The sequence below is a fragment of the Zingiber officinale genome, chromosome 7B, assembly GCF_018446385.1.
Source record: "Zingiber officinale cultivar Zhangliang chromosome 7B, Zo_v1.1, whole genome shotgun sequence".
NCBI classification, from domain to species: domain Eukaryota; kingdom Viridiplantae; phylum Streptophyta; class Magnoliopsida; order Zingiberales; family Zingiberaceae; genus Zingiber; species Zingiber officinale.
In genome coordinates, this window is record NC_055999.1 from 106,618,001 (window position 1) to 106,637,665 (window position 19,665).

Genomic DNA, 19,665 nt, shown 5'->3' on the forward strand with positions numbered 1-19,665 from the left:
GGTTGGTCGGGAGAGAACGAGTGCTGAGTGAATGTACTCGAGGCAAAATCCTAAAATTAGGGTTCACTGTAGCGTTACTGCAGCAGTACTGTAGCAGTCGACTGATAATTGTAGCGGTCGACTGATGCACTGTAGCAGAGAGCCGTTGAGATAGCCGTTGGCACCAGTCGACTGGTGCATTGACCAGTCGACTGGTAACGGGCAAATCAGCTTTCTGATTTGCTCCAAGCTCTATAAGAAGGAGCTTGGGATGACCGGCCAAGGTGACGAAATTAGACTTGGTTAAAGCCTAATTAGTAGTCACCAAAGTGCTCAAGAGATCTTTGTGTGCCAAGAGGTCTTGGTTGGAGTTGTGGTGAGGTTTCTCCACCCACAAGGAGGTTGAGCTAGCCGGAGTTTGCCGGGGACTAATCCACCGATGGATTGAGGGATCGTCCAACTTACGGACACGCCGTGGAGTAGGAGCAAGTTATCTCCGAACCACGTACACGCCTTGTGTTAGGGTTTGTGTTTGGTTTGTTGTCTTCTTCCTTCTTGTTTTAGGTTAACTTTTGTATTTGTTAGTTTGCTTTTGTATTCCGCTGTGCACTAACATTATAGGAAGTAAAGTTTTGGGTGAGACGCTATTCACCCCCCCTCTAGCGGACGCCAAGGTCCCAACAACCTTGACCGCCTCGGCGAAAGTTGGGGAGACGTTGCCACCGAATTTTGCGCCGAACCGCTCCGAGCGGAGGTATTCTTGGCGCGCTGCTGCTAGGCGACTCGGCTCTCCCTCCTTATATTTTCTGAGCGCCGCCCGGGAGGCAATTAGCGAGTCTTGGAGAACTTTCTGGTCCACCTCCGCTTTAGTGCGTTCAGCTGAGCGCCCATCCCGTTCGGCAGTTAGTTGGGCTTCCAGCTCCTTAGATCGCTGATCTAGGGCTCAGACTTCAACTTTCATCTTGTCCATATCAGCGATCGCCCGCTTCTTCCGGCTACTGGCCCGCTTCACGTCTTCGTCGCGCTTCTTCACCAAGCCTTCAAGTCGAGCCACCTCTGTAGCCAGGTCGGTGGACTTCTTCTGTTCGGCCTCGCGGGCTTGTTTCTCCCGCTCGGCCGATCGACCCCCCGAGACTTGGAGTTTTTCCATAAGATCCTCCAGCTCGGCCAGCCGATGGCTAGTGGCGATTTGCTAAGCCCAATGCTGTAAGGGAAATAATAAAATCAGGAACCAAACAGTAGCATGGCACAGGAAGAAAAATGAACCTACCTGAGTGGCCTGCTGCATGTGGTTATCGCCGAGCTGCTTGGGCGTCATGAGGGCCACCCGAATCTGGGCGTCCTCGAAAAGTTTGGCGAGCGGACCCGTCAAGGTAATTTCATGAACGGGGCTCGATGGCCGATCGGCAGACAATAAATATTCCTCCGATGGGAATCGAAGGGTAGTCTTGATGGTCGGGTGGCCGGCCGGCACTTCTTCAGCCACAGTCGCCTGGCCCGAGGACTCCCCTATGGTTGAAGTTTTGCCCAACCGTCGTAAGCGACGATGAGTCCGCGGAGGAGTGCCAGAGGGCTCTGCGGTGGGCGAGGCCACGGGGGTCCTGATCTGCGACGGCGTGAGATCTGGAGAAGCGATCTCGATCGACGCCTGTGGTTCGCCCTCTTGGGTCGGCGGAAGGCTGGAGTCTCTTCGACGTTTCCGCCGAACTTCCAGTGGTGAATCCCCGGCCTGGGGGACTCCCAGCTCGGCTGGAGCAGAGGAAACAGGATCCGCCTCAACCTCCGTTGAAGCGGATGGGGCAACTTCTGTTTCAGGGGCGGACTGCGCCCCCCCTCTCCTGCATCTGCCGGGCGGCTGGGGATGAGACCCACCTCGGCGAGTTCTTTTTTGGTAGCCGCCTCAATTTCCACGGCCTTCAATTTCAGATGATCGGTAGCCTTGGAGCGCCACATGACTTCAGCTGCAGTGGAAGAAATTAAAATCAGTTAGACAAAAAAGGCGAAGGGAGTAAAGAGTCCTTACCCATGCGGTAGGGGAGATTGGCCCGAACGGGAGATAATCCAAAAATGTACAACACCCCCTTGAGAAGCAACTGGTCGATCTTGTACCACTGACCGGACAAGCAATTTGCCGCATGAAGGTAGGCCGGATTGCTTCTGAATTTGTCGAGCTCCGGCTGGGTCGGCACAGCGGTCTGCCATTTGGTTCGGAATGCTGGCCGCTCGGGAAGTCGTATATAGAAGAAGAATTCCTTCCAGTGCTTGTTGGAGGTCGGCATGTTCTCAAAAAATTTGAAGCCTATTCTACTTTGGAAAATAAAAGTACCCAACTCGGATTGTTTGGGGTAGAAGAAGTAGTGGAATATTTTGGGGTCAAGTGGGATACTGTGCAGCCTAAAGAGGACGACCACCCCGCTCAGTAGCCTAAAGGAATTCGGCACAAGTTGGCCGAGCGGGATGCGGAAATAATTACAAACTTCTAAAATAAATGGATGGGTAGGAAACCTAAGGCCACCCTGGAATTGGTCCAGAAAAAAACAAATGGTACCGATCGGCGGGTTATGGGGCCGGTCGGTCGGGTCGGCTACAACTATTTCATGGTCGTTCGAGATCCCGTAGGTCCTAACAACGCGCCGGGCGCGCTCCTCATCGAACCTACTCTCCATACTCGTATACCATGGACCGTGAACATGGGTAGCGGGTTCGGAAGAGCTCGCCATCTCGAAGAGACAAAAGGACAGCAAGAAATCGAAGGAATAGGAACGAAAGAGAGGTAAAATGAGTAGGGAAGACCTAGTAAGCGAAGAAAGAAGGCTCACTGAGAAGAAGACGAGCGGAAAAGATCACCGATGAGATGGTAGCCGCCGAAAAACAAGAACTGGATCGCCGAAGGTCGCAGCAGCAGAAGAGTCAGGAGGACAAAGCACGAGCAAACGTGCGATAGAGGAGGGGGACTGAGGCTTTATATGGCCGAGGCCGATCGGCCTCCACCGTCCAATCCAGGTCACGAGAAACAAGGACGCCATTGGGCCGTCCATTTCAAACGGTGACGTCCCATCATAAGTAACGCTGCTGCCACGCAATGGTCGACGCGTGGCACTGAGCGATCTGGCGCATTTAATGTGCACCATACCACGCACGCGCAGCCTTAATGGAATGGATTGCCGCCGTTCCCGAGGGGATTCGGACAGGCGGCAACGACGGCAGGCCGCATGAGTCACATCTGAGCGAGAGCCGAACGGCTGAATTCGGCGCACACGCCGAGCGACCTGTGGAATACTTTTAAAACAAAAGGCGACGAGCACCCGCTCGGACATACAGTCCAGTCAGTCGGACTCACTGCCTCCTTCGACTAGAAGTGATCCGGCGGTAAAAATGGGGGACCCACAGATGGGGTCCCGTCCGAGCGGAACCAGAGATTACCCAGCCAAAGGGTTGGGTCTCCGACGCCAAAGCAGGAGAACCGGAGCCGAGTGGCCGAGCGGAGGTATCCGCTCGGCCGAGGACATAATGGCCGAGCGGAGGTGTCTGCTCGGCCGGAATCGTGGCGAGGGAACAGTGATTAGCCGAGCGGCCTATTCGCTCGGCTCAGGATATGGTATGTCAGCAGAGGCATGATGATTAGACCTGATGCAAGATGGCACTATTAAAGGCCCCACCATCACGTCACGGAAAGGTTGATACAGTAGTAGTATGGTCTTATGGATGCCCTTCTGACAGGCCCACACCTAGGCATGGTCGAAAGCAGGTGATCGCTTCGATTGGTGTGCCCAGGCTCCTTCGAGAGGTCTATATAAGGCCTCCACTTCTTCAACCGGAGGTATGCAAATCTACATTTTCTAAGCCACTTTCTTATTCCTTCGCCTAACTTGAGTGTCGGAGGGCCGTCGCCGGGACACCCCCCCCCGGCTCGGTTTTGTTGCAGGATCGCCGGAGCATCGTGCAGTTAGTCGGAGACTCACATCAGCAGCAGGGGAGCGCCACGTGCCTAGCGTCCGTTGGTTCAGCATTCGGACAGGATCAATGGTCAACCTTAACCTAGGAAAATTACACTAACAAGGATGACCAGATGCTTAAGGAGAGGACCAAAGCAAGTAAAGAAAGACAAGATGCTCACGAGGAGGTTTAAAATAGATCAGGGTAATCGGATGCACACGGGGATACTTGGAGTGGATCAATGTGACTAAATGCTTATGGGAAGGTCTAAGACAGGGTCAAAGTAACTGGATGCTTGCAATAAGGCCTGGAGCATGTCAGGGGTGACCGGATACATTGCTTGCGATGAGTCTCGAAGTAGGTCAAGAGTAGCTAGATGCTTGTGGGGAGGCCCAGAGTAAATTAAGAGTGACTGAATACTTACGGGGAGGCACGGAATATGAGAATAATGATAATCCTTCATTTAAGGGGAGGATTGTTGGAAATATAATCAAAGTACTATATTAAAAATACATGAAAAAGATTATATATTTTAAAAAATAAAGATATCTACATTGATATGAAGCTTTTTAAGGTAAAATCAATCAAATGATCAGAACTTAGATTCAAATAAATAATATCATACCATTATAAAACAATATGTTTTTTTTTATCGTAATACTATCGCAATGGACAAGGAAGCAACAAGAACACTGGACCAAAATATCCAAATTCCATCGTAATACTACACACTATATTATTGATGCAGTGATAAAGAGGGGTCCATTATATATGGGTCAAGGATGGAGATACCAACCGACGTAAAAGTCAAAATCAAGGAAGTCAACGTTAGAGGACTAACGAACTCACCAAAAGAGATCGAGTGGAGCTCTACTACAGTGGTCGATCGAGCGAAAGCTTCCGACCGACAAAGGGTTGGTCTAAGCTGAGGCGCTTGTCACAAAGTAGAGGATCGTTGGGACGACTGGAACGTTGGTCCTGTCGGGCGATAACAAACTACTATACCCAACAGAGTCCTAGCCGATCGGTCACCCCGCTCAGTCGAACGGTGGGATCATTGTCGCATATCTCAATATCCTTTTGGGAGACGGTGTCACTGATATGAGACATAGTTAACAGGCGGATCATATGACAGAAACTTCTACTGTCTTGTCAGGGATATGCATGTCTTGTTAAGGTATGATGTCAGAGACACTTCCCTAACAAACCCTTTCATAAGACAAATTGGAGAATGTGCACACGATAAATTGGAGAGCGTGCCCACAATCAATTGGAGAACGTGCTCACACCTCAAGAAACGTACACGTCGTCCACCAGGGCATTATATAAAGGGGGTCCATACACCGGTGAGGGTACGCGTTATTCACTATTCACGCCTGTGTTTACTGTTGCTCCGTCTTTTTTTCTCTTTCCGATGACTGACTTGAGCGTCGGAGGGCCAACGTCGGGGGCCCATTTTCTGGCTCGGTACTGACATTTTTTTGTATTGTAGAGCGGAGCAGAGTTGACTTTCAGTCAACGCAGTAGCCATATCCCTAGCTTACTATCGCCGTGATTTTAAGACAAGATCGATGATTATAATAGTTGTAGTCATAATTGATACATGGTATAATATAATCATAGTTGTTATATGTTGTCGTTGCCATAAGTATAATTATTATAATAATTTAAAATAAAATATATTTTAGAATAAAAATAAGATAAAATACTTTTTGATTTTTTAAAATGGTATGATTTGTATATAATAGAAATATTTTACAAACATATAAATCTACATGTGTTTTTGTATATTCTTCCTGTAATAAAGTTATTTAATTATATTCTGGCCGGTTTGATTCCCCAAGTGAACCGGTGGTAGCAGAGCCATGAGCTGAGCCGGAAGCAGATGATCCACGAGATGAACCGGAACCAGATGAACCATGGGTCGAACCGCCTCCATTCTTACCGGCGAAGATCCCATCGATCATGTTTCTCACGTCCTCTGGCGAGAAACGCACCTCCGCCGACGAGACGGTGGCCTCCATGCACAACTCGTAGAAGAGTCGGTACGCCGGAACGATCATATTATCCACCGAAGCCCTCACCTGCTCCCGCATCCCTCCGTCGGTCACCACCGCCTGCGCCTTGCACGCCGCCTCCAGCTCGTTGTTGAACCGCCGCATCCGCCCCTCCGCTTTCTCCGACGTCATGTCTTCCGGCTCCGTGGGAACCGCTTCGGCCACCTTCGCCCACGCGAACCGCCTGTAGCTCCCCACGTAGTGCCTCGCCTTCGCTGCTTGCCGCGCGGCCCACTCGTCGCCGAGGAGGATGCGCAGGCGGCTCTCCTTCACCTTCCGCACTATGTAATGGAGGTTGTTGGCGAGGAAGAGGTACGAGATTGACACCTCACGGTAGAGCTCCGCCTTTCCGTCGAGCTTGCAGAGGAGGACAAGAACGAACCACGCTATTCGTACGGAAACCGATCCTGCTACAACGGAGGCGGAAGAGGGGGAGGACCTCCACGGACTTCCCTCGAAGGAGGTCACGGTGGAGGAGGTGGGGGAGGAGGGCGTGGATACTGGCGGCGTCGCCACCGCCGCTGAGTCGAACAGGGACTCGGGCAGAGGATATGGGGCTTGGAAGGGGAAATCGGCGAAGATGTCGGCGAGGGCGGTTTCATAGTCGGCAAGGAAGACAAGGTAGTTCATGACGTAGCGGGTAAGGGGGTGAACGTCGCCGCCGGGGACGGCCGACCTGGAAGCTTCCCTCTGGACGGCCGCCTCGAAGTCCGCCAGCGTCGACCGCGTCACCTCCGCCAGCCGGAGGAGGGACGCGACCGCCTGCGACCGAACTGGAGAGGTGGATTCGAAGGCGAAAAGAGTCTCTATCTCCGGCCAGTGCTCAGCGACGGCGTCGTAGAGGTCAAGGAGTCTGAAAAGCTTCTCCGGCGATCTCTTTGACCGAGCCACCGACTCGGGGAAGGCAAGTAGTCGAGCGGCGATATCAGCAGTGATATCCGCGAAGCAGGACTCGCGAATTGAATCGGAGCCGGCAAAGACATGATCGCAGAGGAAGCGCTCGCCGGAGAAGAGCGTTTTGAATACGACAGGGAAGACGGCAAGCCAAGATCGAATTTTGGACTCGAGCGCCGTTGAGTCAAGCTTCTGGACGTGTGCTTTCGTGCGGTCGAACCCCAATCGGTAGATGGATTCTTCGACGAAAGATTTGCGCATCATTTTGTAGATGTTTACGCACTCCTTGCCGTAACCAGCAGAGATCATAGTCTGGGCCACTGCTCCGAGGTCTCGCACGGCCTCGTCGCCGGCGTCCAGCTCGGAAATAGCATCGGCGCCATCCTCGACATCGGAGGCATCAGAAGAGGAGGCATATTGCGGGCGGAACCGGACGGGGTTGAGGGCGAAGTGATGCGCGGAGAGGAGTAGATGCATCTCGCGCTCGAGACGGCGCATGGCGGCGGCGAGGAGATTGTGCGCGCGGAACAGCGCAGCTGATCGTTCCTCCCGCGAGGCGGTGGACTCCTCCGAGGGAGCGGAGAAGAAGATCATGGAGCGGTGGAGGTCGGACGCTGCGTGCAGGAAGCGGGCGGAGTCGGGGCGGCCGGCGGCAGAGAACAGGGAGCCGGCCACCTCGGAGCCCCAACGGCCGATGATCTCCTCGGCAGAGACAATATTTTCCTCCATGATAGTGTCGGAGAAAGTGCGGCGGGACGGAGAAACGGAGCGATCGGCCGGCCGGCGGTCGTGCTGCCGCTGCTTCGAGGAGAAGAGACCACGTATTCCCCTCCGTGTCATCGCCGATCGAACTAAAAAAATACACCTTTTTCCAAAAAGGTTTTCAAAAACCGGAACCGAACTCAAAAGCCACTACTTTAACGAAGATCGAGGAGAAATCAAAGAGCTCAAAGCTTAATCGCTTGAAGAAGATCAAAATCACAACTTTTTTTTGCAGGCGGAGAAGGAATCACACAGAGCTGAAAGCTCAAAGGCTCGAAGAAAGAACAGAGTCGGAAGATACCAACGTTTTGTGCGATGAAGCCTAGGAAGAAGAAATCAACAAATCCCTGCGAATTAATTGATCAAACTGTGCTTCTATTTATAAACAGGACAACAGAGGGAAGGACCGAAGAAAAGCGCGTGCTGGTTCATGATCCTCTGTCTTTTTGTCTTTTTTTTTTCTTTAAAAAAATATTTTGAGCAGAGAGGCAATTTAATGGTTTGATCGCCATGAATGGAGATTGATTTGTTCAAAGAAGATGGGGACTTGGTCAAGTGCACCGTGTCACTCTCTAAGCCGGTTGAAATGAGTTATCTAAAGTTTGAGTTAAAACTTTTAATCTGATCTAATCCTTTTTAAAAATCTTTGAGTACTTTAGCCCTTCGATAACAGAGATTTAAGAATATTTTTTTATTAAGGTTTATTGTCCAAATGCTCTCTAAGTGCATTTTATCATGTCTAATATCGGAGAGGATTTTAACTAAATGACCTTGAGGTTGATGGTTAGAAGACTCTCAGCAAGGACTTAGTCCCGTGAGCACACATGTGTGCCAAGAAGAAAGATGGAGGAGAGAAAATATCAATAACTAGGTCAAGGAATGATCTTCGGCACATGTACTTTGACACTCAAGTCAGGTAAGTAACCGAAGAAGATGAAATGCGATGAATAGTAGAAATAAATAGTGAACTCTGAGTGAATAGTGATGTCTCACGTACTTATACTTTTAGGAGGAGACCCTTTATATAGTACAAGTTTTCCTTTGTGTACAAACATCAATTCATTTATGAAAAAGAATCAATCATTCTGACATTCTGATAACTTTTCCCAAAATAGACCTATCATTTCTAAGTTTTGTAGGGTAGAAGCTTCCGACGCATGAATTGCAAAAGGAATATTCTTTTAATTCTTTGACAATGGTTACATAAAATGTCAAAAAGCAATATTAGGTCGTTGGGCTGATGGACTATTAATACACAGTGATGGTAGGCCGACCAAATCCCCTATAATGTCTAGTCGGACCTCATTCTTGAACGAGATCGAGTCGGCTAGGAAATTATGACCATTTTGAGGACTTGGCTTCTACTCGGACAAGGAGTACAATCAAATAGAGAGGACTCGACTCGGGGTCCAATTGGACAAGAAGTATGACAAAGCTGAGAGGACTTGACTCGGGATCCGATTGGACATGAGGTATGATAAAGCTGAGAGGACTCTACACGGGATCCTATTGGACAGGAGGTATGATAGAGCTAAGAGGACTCAACTCGGAATTTGATATGATAGGAGGTGCGATCAACCAAATTATTTGTCTAAGCCCAACGATCGTATTGCTCAGTTTTGAATTGAATTAGGACTCGACTTGGGTTTCTGTCGAGCCAGGAGGATTTAGGATCTGATCGGACAGGAGGTTTAATCGGCTAGACCATTTGATCGATTTGTGTGATCGTGCTAGCTGAGCCGAGAGGACCCGACTCAGGATCCAATCGGATAGGAGGTCTGATTGGTTGGATTATTCGATCGAGCCATGCGATCGTGTTGCTTGGTTCTGAATTGAAATAGGACTCATCTCGGGATTTCGTGGAGCTGAGAGGATTCAGGATTCGATCGGACATGAGGTTTGATCGGCTGGACCATTCAGTCAATTTGTATGACCGTGCTAGACATGGGTGTTAACCCCTTCTTGACTTTGATTGCCACATCAATCGACTTTCTTGACCTCGACCCAACTTCGGGGACCATATCTTATTCGGCGTATCACAAAGCCTCCCTTTTAAGTCTAATCGAAGAAATCTATAAGCTCGATTGACTAGACACTTGTGTCTCTTTGTGTTTCTTGTTTCACGATCGGATGCTCGGTCTTTGATCGGGCATCTGGCTAGAGCTAACGTTAGTCTTCGTCAGCCTACTCGTGCCATGAAACCAAGATACATTACTCACAATTAATGCTTAGTGCAGCGAGCATGTCTTTTAACCATAATGATGATTATTGCTTCTCATCCTTAATAAACGTGGATTGTATCTCTCTGCTACTTTACGAACACCTGTGGGAGGAATTTATGAAAGGACAGGCTACTATTAGGGTTTGATGCGACAGGTGGTCATTCGAATTCAACATCCCTAATTCTTCTCTCTCCCATTCTTGTGATCAGATAGCTCCCATGAGACTTTATTAGGGGTTTTAAGGTTTCAAACATTCTCTTCAACCTCTATCTTCTTTGCATTCTCCTCCATGACTTCTTCAACCCTTCTCGCTGCCACCTACGATTGCTTAGGGTTTTCTTTCTTCCTCGTAAGTTTCTTTTCCACCCCTCCTCTGTTTCCTCCTTTCGTCTTAGCTATGGCCGCAACTTCCACCTCTGCCATCCCAGGCCTCTGGTACACCTCAACTATTTAAGATTTTAACAGCGATAAAGTGGACCAAATTCACCTTACTTATGAACTTCTCGATGACCACCACATCATCATACTCTCAACATACGAATGTCCTAGCCTTCCTCCGACTGGCTACATTACCCTTTTCAAGGATCAATTTCTTGCTGGCCTTCATTTTACATTGCATCCCTTCCTCTCTGAAGTTTGTAGCTATTTCCATATTCCCTTTCAACAATTAGTTCTTAACTCCATTAGGTAACTATGCGGAGTCATGATTCTCTTCCGAATTGTATCCCTTTGTTCCCCTCTGTTTTTCATTACTTTTATTATCCCAAGAAATCAGAGCTAGGTGTTTTTCTCTTTCAAGCTTGAACAGACTCTATTTTCTTTGATAAAATGTCTTCCTCCAACAAAGATTAGAAATCACACTACTTCTATCTCTGATTGGCCCCTCCTGTATCCTTCTCGACCGGCTAACAAATGGAATTGCCCCCTGCGCCCGAGCTAGATGACTTCCGTCAGGTGCCTCTGTATGCTACTTCCTTGGAGACTCTATCCGATCTAAAATTCAACATTCACCAATTACTCCTAGAGGGCGTCTTACACATTTTTGGGCTTAGTCCCATTCGAGCCAAACTGTCCGACAGATTCGATAAGGAATTTGACTACTTTATGATATTATATCTAACTGATTTCCTTTCTTTGTTTGATAGCCGAAACCATGTGCACTAAGTTGGACGATGAAGAGATGAACCAACGCACAAAAGCCAAGATGACTTATTGTGATGATCTGTCGATCAGCTCACCCGAGCGAGGGGCTGATCAGCGAGGAGGTACTAGCCGAGTGGCGGGTAGCGATGCAGCCACTAATACTGAAGAGTTGTCTCCTCCCCAACCTTCTATTGTTCCAGTACAAATTTGCTCTAAATCCCCAACGTCTGACGTGCCTCTGCATCTTCGTCGCAAGAGGTGCTGATTGACCACGCTTGCACCATCGACCTCCACCATGGTACCTTCACCTCATAGATGATCCAAGCAAGGGGAGAGCTCGATTTGTGCTCTCACTGTACACGAGTCTGATCCTCGAGATCTAGCCCCATCCAATTGGGCACTAATGGATCCTTCCTTGCTGATCGGCCCCATTGCTACGTCGCTAGTATCTTCTTCAGTCCCTCACAATCAGGACTCGACATCCAAAATTACCTCCAAGTCAAGAACCAAGTCTACCTCACATGGACCTGGGCCTTATAAAATCAGCACCATGCTTAGGTTACCTTCATAGAGTTGGCTTAACACTAACCCCTCTGAGCCTCTTTCTGTAGGATCGTAAAGTCGCTAGGGGGTGAATAATGTTCATCAAAAATTGAGAGTTAAAAACAGTTACACAGCGGAATAAGGAAAACAGAAAATAAGGCTAACACAGATGGTTTTACTTGGTTTGGAGTCTGTGACGACTCCTACTCCAAGGTCCGTGATCGTTGATCACTTTCATTGGGCAATTACTATCAGTTTGAATAATTAGTTATAAATATTGAGTACAAGAACTGAAATTAGTTGTTACCGATAAACAAAAAGGAAATTGGAATATCTCGTTCTTCAAACTTCGGAGCGGCCTTTTAGTGTCATTGGAGTCTTTTTGGAGCAACAAGTAAGAATGAAACTTGTAATAGTTGATATTATAAAGCTGTTGGTTGAAGACCCTTATATAGACCCATTCCGGATGCCTGGAATCCTACCGGGCCCCTAGACTATTGCTGACATGGCGATCTTCCATCGAAACTTCATCAGCGAAGTTTATCCACTTCCGGGTGCCCAGACCCCCTCTGAGTGTCTGGACCGTTGACGTGGGCTCGACCAGTCGACCTACTCCAACTCAGCTTCAGGATAATTTTTCTGGTCTGGGCCCTTGGACCAGCTCAGGGTGCCTGGACCGCCCGAGTGCATGGCGCCCGCTCGTGCGAGGCTGGTCGAGGTGCCCGGATCCCTTCCGACCGACAAAACACCCGTTTTTCCAACTTTCTTCCCTATAAAAAAGAGTTAGTCCTGAGCAAATAAAAATATATTTATCCTGCAAAACAAAGTTAGTACAATTAAACAGGATGGTAGTAGTAATTAAATCTTGTCTCCTCGAGATCAGGATCTAGTCAAGGTCTCAACTTAGGTTTCCCAAATGGACTTAAGTTGGATAGGCGGCTACAGTTCCCTCAACCGGGAATGCGTCCTCACTTGATCTCTCCTCTAGTTGCTTACCTCTTACTTATCAACTGTAGTCACTTGACTTGTCTTTGACCCACCAGGTCTTCCTGCCAGTTGTCAAGTTCGCAGACCCAACTGGACTTCGGCCGGTTGTCAAGTCCAACGGACCCAACTAGATTTCCCGCCAGATATTGAGTCCCGCGGACCTATCTGGACTTCCCACCAGCTATCTGGTCCCTTGGATCTAGCTAGATTTTAGCTTGGTGTCAAGTCCTTCAGACCCGTCAACTCCTGCACAGTTAGTAAAGCCATTATATCACAAAACACTCTAACTTTGATTCACTTGTCATTCATCAAAACCTGAGTTAGATCATTAGTGTAAATTACACCAACAATCTCTCTCTTTTTGATGCAATGACAACTTGGTTAAAGTTAGAAAAAATAATATTGAAAATCAATATGCAAAATGGAAACAAATGATCTGAGTTAGTTTTGAATTTGTTACTTGTTCAAATTTGTTTATTATTTTTCTACATTAACCTTTACCCTCCACCTTTAGCATTTATAAAAAAAACTTAGGTAAAAGAAAGACAAGCATAAGAGATAAAGCCCGTCATTAATGCATAAATATAACGGAAAGTAACCACTTTATATATCTTAGATTGAGGGAGAGGTTTGAAATAATTTGCAAATATTTTTAAGAGCATTGTCTAAGTAAGATATTTGGCAAAGTTGTTTTCCAAAAATATTCAAGGAAATTTCTGTTGGAGTAATCTAATGTGACCTTAGGTTTTGATGTTTGAGCAAATGTTTAAGTTAAGTTTATTGTTGTATTTGATATGCATTGTGAGTGTGTAGGATACATGTACAACAAGGAGAGTCCAAGGTGACTTGGCAATGAATGAAGTCCCAGAGGTGCGACCTCTTGGCAAAGGAAGACCTGACAATGATGACAAGGCCGATGGAAGCTCTAGAAAGCAAGGAGTGAAGGATGGGGAGGCATCCGATAGATGTGAGGCTGATGGAGGAGGCTAGAAGGCTAGGTCTAGGTTGTGCGGGGTAAGGATGAGTGCATGAGAGATTGTACTCAGGATAAAATTCTAGGTCTAGGGGTTACTGTAGCAATACTGTAGTAGTTACTTTAGCAGTCGAATGAGGTTTTCATCAGTCGACTGGTAATGAATAGAATGCTTCTGTTCGCTTAACCCATGTGGAGTAGTCGACTAGTATTTTCATCAGTCGACTGGTATCGAGCCGTTGTCCTGTAATGGTCAAAATTCACTTAAGATCAGTCGATTAATATTTTTACCAGTCAACTGGTGGCGGGAAAACAGTTTGATGTTTTCCTATCGAGCTCTATTTAATAAAACTCGAGGTGCTTGGACATGGTTGATGAAATAGAGGTGGTTAACCCCTATTAGTAGTCTTCCAAGCTCCTGTGTGTGATCCGTGTGTACGTGATCAAGATTGTGATGAGGTTTCTCTACCCACAAGGAGATTGAGCTAGCTGGAGGTTTTCTGGGGAGTTATCCACCAATGGATCTGGATCGTCCACCTTACGGACTGTCGTGGAATAGGAGCCCTAATCTCCGAACCACGTAAACGTCTTGTGTTACAGTTTGTTTTGGTTTGTTGTCTTTTCTTATTGTTTATAGGGTTTAGCTTTTTTCTTGTTAGTTTGTATTTTATTTTCCGCTGTGTACTAACAAGTGTAGAAAGTGATGATTTGGGTGAGACACTATTCACCCCCTCTAGCGGTATCAAGGTCCCAACAATTTCTTCAAAATTTCTAAGTAAACTTTTTCAAAAATTTTTGAATAAACTTTGGCAAAAATTTCTGAGAAAAGTTTTTCAAAAAGTTTTGAAAAAAATTCTAAGTAAATATTTTCCAAAATGTTAGTCATAGTAAAAAAAAAACTTTCAAAGTAAGTTTGCCAACAATAATTTGAAAGAAAAATTTTTGAGTAAAAGGAATTTAAAAAATTTCCAAGATAACTTGAAAGTGATTTTTTTTAAAAAAAATCTAATAAATATTTTTAAAATAATTGAAAAAATTTCTGAACTTAATAATTTCAAAGCAATTTTAAGGAAAAAAATTTAAAGTGATTTTAAAGAAAACTTTTCAAGGTAACTTGTTAAAGAAAATATTTTTCTAAGAAAGATTTTCAAGCAATTTTAAAGAAAAAAATTTTCTAAGAAAAATATTTTCAAAAGCTTTTAGGTAAACGTTCCAAAAAAACTTTAGTAAATGTTTTAGAAATTTCGGTTTAGAAATATTTTCACAATAATTTTAGAAGTACGTATTCAAAATAATTTTCCAAGTTATAAAGGTATGTTCTTCAACATAAAATAGTTTTCAAAACAAAGAGAAATTATTTTTTAAAATATTTTAATTTTTTCTCCCACTTAAGTTAACACTCTCCCTTAATTTAACACTCCCTCTTAATTCGTACTAGAGTTTGAGTATGTTAAATTTCAAGGCATTCGCCTAGTACCTTTTGATTATCTTTGAAAGTTATAAGAAGTTCTACCTAAGTGTTTAGGGGAATTAGCGTGGGTAACATTTATATTCAGCAAATATATTGATGCGGTGATAAGGAGGGGCCCATCCTACGGGGGTACTTGCCATGGTGGAAGTTAAAGTCAAGACGATCAACATTCAAATGTCATCGGCCGATTGGGTGATCAGGTCAATGCTCAAATATCATCAGTCGGTCAGGCGATCAGGTCAACGCTCATATATCATCGGCCGACCGGGAGAAGAAGGTTTCGATCTGATCCTACCTTTGACACGGGTGTTAGTTAGTCCTAGGAAAATGTACCGGTTCCACTGTACAAATTTTTTTTGTACAAGTGTCGAACCTTTCCTTAAATAACCTATTGTGTTCTTTAGAAGTTAAATTAGGAATCACAGACGGAACTTAACATCATTGATTCCAAATTTAACTTATCTGTTCTTAATAGTTTAGATTTGAATCGCAAGCGGAACTTAACACTATTGATTCAAATCTATCTAAGTTATTAATTTCATAAATATTAATTTTCAAAATTGGCTTCCAGGACTGCATGGCGAGACACATGACCTTCTTGGATATGGGAGCAACCACCACCGCCTAGGCAAAGCCTTTTAAGGAAAGCTAATATTTATTTCCTTAAATAACTCTAGGTTAACCAAAAAGAACAATCGAATCACAAATTTGAAAAACAAAACAAAAAGAAACACATCTTCGAAACAAATCCGAAAATCTAGAATCTAATGCCTCTTGTGTTTGGAATTCATACAAAAGAAATACAACTAGTATGATGCGGAAATTAATTACTAATTATACCTTCCTTTGTAAACTTTAATGACCTCTTGATCTTCTACCGTATTCCTCTTCTAACCTCGGACGTTGTGTGTGTGGGCAACGATCTTCCGAGATGAGAACCACCAAGCACCTTCTTCTTCCTTCTAGGTTTCGGCCACCAATAACTCCTCCAAGGATGAAGAGGTTCGGCCACCACCAAGCTCCAAGGGATGCTAGAGACTAGACTTCCTTTCTCTCCTTCTTCTCCTTGCTTGATCCGGCCACCAAAGCAACTCCACCAATAAGGAAGATTCGGCCACAATAAGGAGAGGAGAGAAAAGAGGAGGGGCCGGCCACACCAAGGAGGAAAAGAGAGGAAGAAAAGAAAAGAGTCGTTAGCCATGAAGGCACCTCTACCTCCTCTTTTATATTCCTTGGTCTTGGCAAATAAGGAAATTTAATTAAAAACTTCCTTAATTCTTTTGCCATGAAAAGGAAAATTTTATTTAATTAAAAAACAATTTTCCTTTTCTCAATTTACATGGCCGGCCACCATCAAACTATAAACAAAGAGAGTTTTAATTAATTAAAACTTCCTAATTTGTCTCCGAAAATTTATAAAAAATTTCTCCAATAATTTTCCCTTCACGGTGGATTATAAAAAGGAAATTTTATAAATTAAAATCTTTCTTTTAAACATGTGGATAATTTTCAAAAGGAAAGTTATCTCTAAAAATTAAAATATCCTTTCAATCTACAAATAAGGAAAGATATCAAATCTTTTCTTAATCTTTTGTAGAAACTTATAAAAGAGATATTTAATTTTTAAACTCTCTTTTAAATTATGAACATAGTTAAAAAAAGGAAAGTTTTCTTATAATTAAAATCCACCTTTCAATTTACAAATAAGGAAAGATTTCAAATCTTTTCTTAATCTTTTGTAGAAAACTATAAAAGGAAAGATTTAAATTTCAAACTTTCTTTTAAAACTATGATATCCACATAAGAAATAATTTTAATAAAAAAACCATTTTAAATATGATGTGGCCGGCCACCTTAAGGCTCAACCTTTAGGCTTGGTCGACCCTAAGCTTGAGCTTCAAACTTAGCTTGGTCGGCCCCTATAGGTTGGGTAAGAAGGTGGGTATGTAGTGGGTATAAATATCTATATACAAGAGGCTACGATAGGGACCGAGAGGAGGAATTGGTTTTGCTCTCCTGATGAAATTAAGCTTCCCGTGTTCGCCCTGAACACACAACTTAATTCCATCAATAATAATTCATTCCACTAAAGAACTATTATTGAACTACCGCACCAATCCCAAATTACATTTTGGGCTCCTTCTTATTATGAGTATGTTAGTCTCCCTGTGTTTAAGATGTCGAATGCCCACTAATTAAATGAGTTAATGATAACTCATAACTCATTTAATTAGTATTTTAGTCCAAGAGTAGTACCACTCAACTTTATCGTCATGTCAGACTAAGTCCACCTGCAGGGTTTAACATGACAATCCTTATGAGCTCCTCTTGGGGACATTACCAACCTAGATCACTAGGACACAGTTTCATTCTATAATCAACAACACACACTATAAGTGATATTATTTCCCAACTTATCAGGCTTATTGATTTATCGAACTAAATCTCACCTATTGATAAATTAAAGAAATAAATATCAAATATATGTGCTTGTTATTATATTAGGATTAAGATCACACACTTTCATAATAACTGAGGTCTTTGTTCCTTTATAAAGTCAGTATAAAAAGAAACGACCTCTAATGGTCCTACTCAATACACTCTAAGTGTACTAGTGTAATTATATAGTTAAGATAAACTAATATCTAATTACATTACGACCTTCCTATGGTTTGTTCCTTTCCATCTTGGTCGTGAGCTACTGTTTATAATTTATAAGGTGCTAATAACATGATCCTCTATGTGTGACACCACACACCATGTTATCTACAATATAAATTAATTGAACAACTACATTTATCATAAATGTAGACATTTGACCAATGTGATTCTTTTTTCTAGATAAATGTTTATACCAAAAGCTAGGCTTTTAGTATACACTCTAACAATCTCCCACTTATACTAAAAGACTAAGCTGCCATATCTGCTTCCATACATCTGATTCCCAACCCTTCAACATGTCCATCAAAAGCTCTTGCCTTAAGGGCCTTAGTGAAAAGATCTATAGGTCATCATCTGATGCAATCTAGGCGGCAACAACTTCTCCTCGTTTATATGATTTCTCGTATTGGGTGGTACTTGTGCTCTATTATGTTTACTTGCCTTATAGACTCATGGTTTCTTCGAGTTTGCTACTGCACCACTATTATTACAATAAATTGTAATAATATTTGGACAAACCAGAAATCATATCTAAGTCCACCTTGAGGTTATTGAGTCATTCAGTTTTTATGGCTACCTCAGAGGCTGCCATATACTCAACGTCTATGGTGGAGTCCTGAAAAACACCTATGCTTATCACTCTTCCATAGTTATGACTTTACCTCCTAAAGTAAACACAAAACCCTGAGGTTGACTTACTATTGTCCCTATCTGATTGGAAGTCAAAATCCGTGCAACCCACAGGGACCAGATTATCTGCCTTGTAAGCTAGCATATAATCTCTAGTGCCTCTAAGGTACTTCAATATATGCTTTACCACAGTCCAATGTCCTTGTCCAGGGTTACTTAGATATCTGCTAACTATGCCCTTGGCAAAACAGATCTCTGATCTCGTGCATAGCATACATTAGGCTTCCGACAGCCAAAGCATAAGGAACTGCCTTTATTTCCTCTATCTCCTTTGATGTCTTTGGAGACATATCTTTAGATAAAGCTACTCCATGCCTAAAAGGTAAGAAACCTTTCTTGGAGTTTTGCATGCTTAAAACGAGCAAGGATTGTTTCGATATATGAAGCTTGTGATAAGTAAAATATATTTTTTTATTGCGATCCCTTTGATCCCAAGTATATAAGCATTCTCTCAAGTCATTCATATCGAATTGTTTGGACAATCATACCCTTACTTCTGACAACACTTTGATATTGTTTCCAACTACCAAAAATGTTATCTACGTATAATACAAGAAATACCACCACGTTTCCATCACACTTCTTGTATACATAAAACTCATTCGGTTATAAAATAAACCCATAGGTCTGGATTATTTTATTAAACCAGATGTACCAAGACCTTGAAGCTTTACTTCAGTCCATAGACTGATTGAGCTTACACATAAGATGTTCTTTGCTCTTTGCAATGAACCCTTCTAGTTGCTTATATATGGATGTTTTCTTTCAAGACTTCCATTAAGGAAAGTTTTCTTGACATCCACTTGCTAAATAGATAAAAGAATCCGGATAGTCTTAAGCATTGCTACCGGTGAAAAAGTTTCCTTTTTCAACCAGCCTTGCTTTGAAAGTTTCCACCTTCATGTCTATCCCTCTTTTCCTATTGTAGACTTATTTTCACCCAATGACTTTTACATCATTTGGTGATTTTATAAGCTCCTAGACTCTATTAGAATACATATATTCTAATTCTATATTTATTGCTCTTTGCAAAGATGCTGCATCTTTATCTTGGAGTGCTTCGTCATATGTCCGGGGATCAGGTTCATGTTCACTAGGGATCAAGTCCAAAAACTCTCCCAAAACATGAATCTTTTAGGTTGCCCAACAACCCTCCCACTACGACAAGACACTTTCTGCAATTGTGTATCATTTGTGATACATGTTGCAGTTTCTTGTGATATTTCATCTTGTACAGTTGGTACTAGATTAGACGTGTCCTTTAATTTCCTTAAGAACAATTTTTACTCATGGACTTGTGGTTCATAATCCTTTTCTAAAATCAGGCATTGGTGCCATCAATGACCT

At 43.9% G+C, this 19,665-nt stretch overlaps 1 protein-coding gene across 1 annotated transcript; it reads right to left on the reverse strand.

The window, feature by feature from the left end:
- Nucleotides 1-5,651: 5,651 nt before the first annotated feature.
- LOC122006756 (exocyst complex component EXO70H1-like) lies at nucleotides 5,652-8,005 on the reverse strand. Its single transcript, XM_042562369.1, has one exon. The coding sequence runs from the start codon at nucleotides 7,704-7,706 to the stop codon at nucleotides 5,727-5,729; it is 1,980 nt and encodes a 659-aa protein (XP_042418303.1). The 5' UTR covers nucleotides 7,707-8,005; the 3' UTR covers nucleotides 5,652-5,726.
- Nucleotides 8,006-19,665: the final 11,660 nt, after the last annotated feature.

What these genes read in the sequence shown, in the direction of transcription:
- LOC122006756 (XM_042562369.1), bottom strand. Translation starts at nt 7,706, where the DNA reads ATGACACGGAGGGGAATACGTGGTCTCTTCTCCTCGAAGCAGCGGCAG.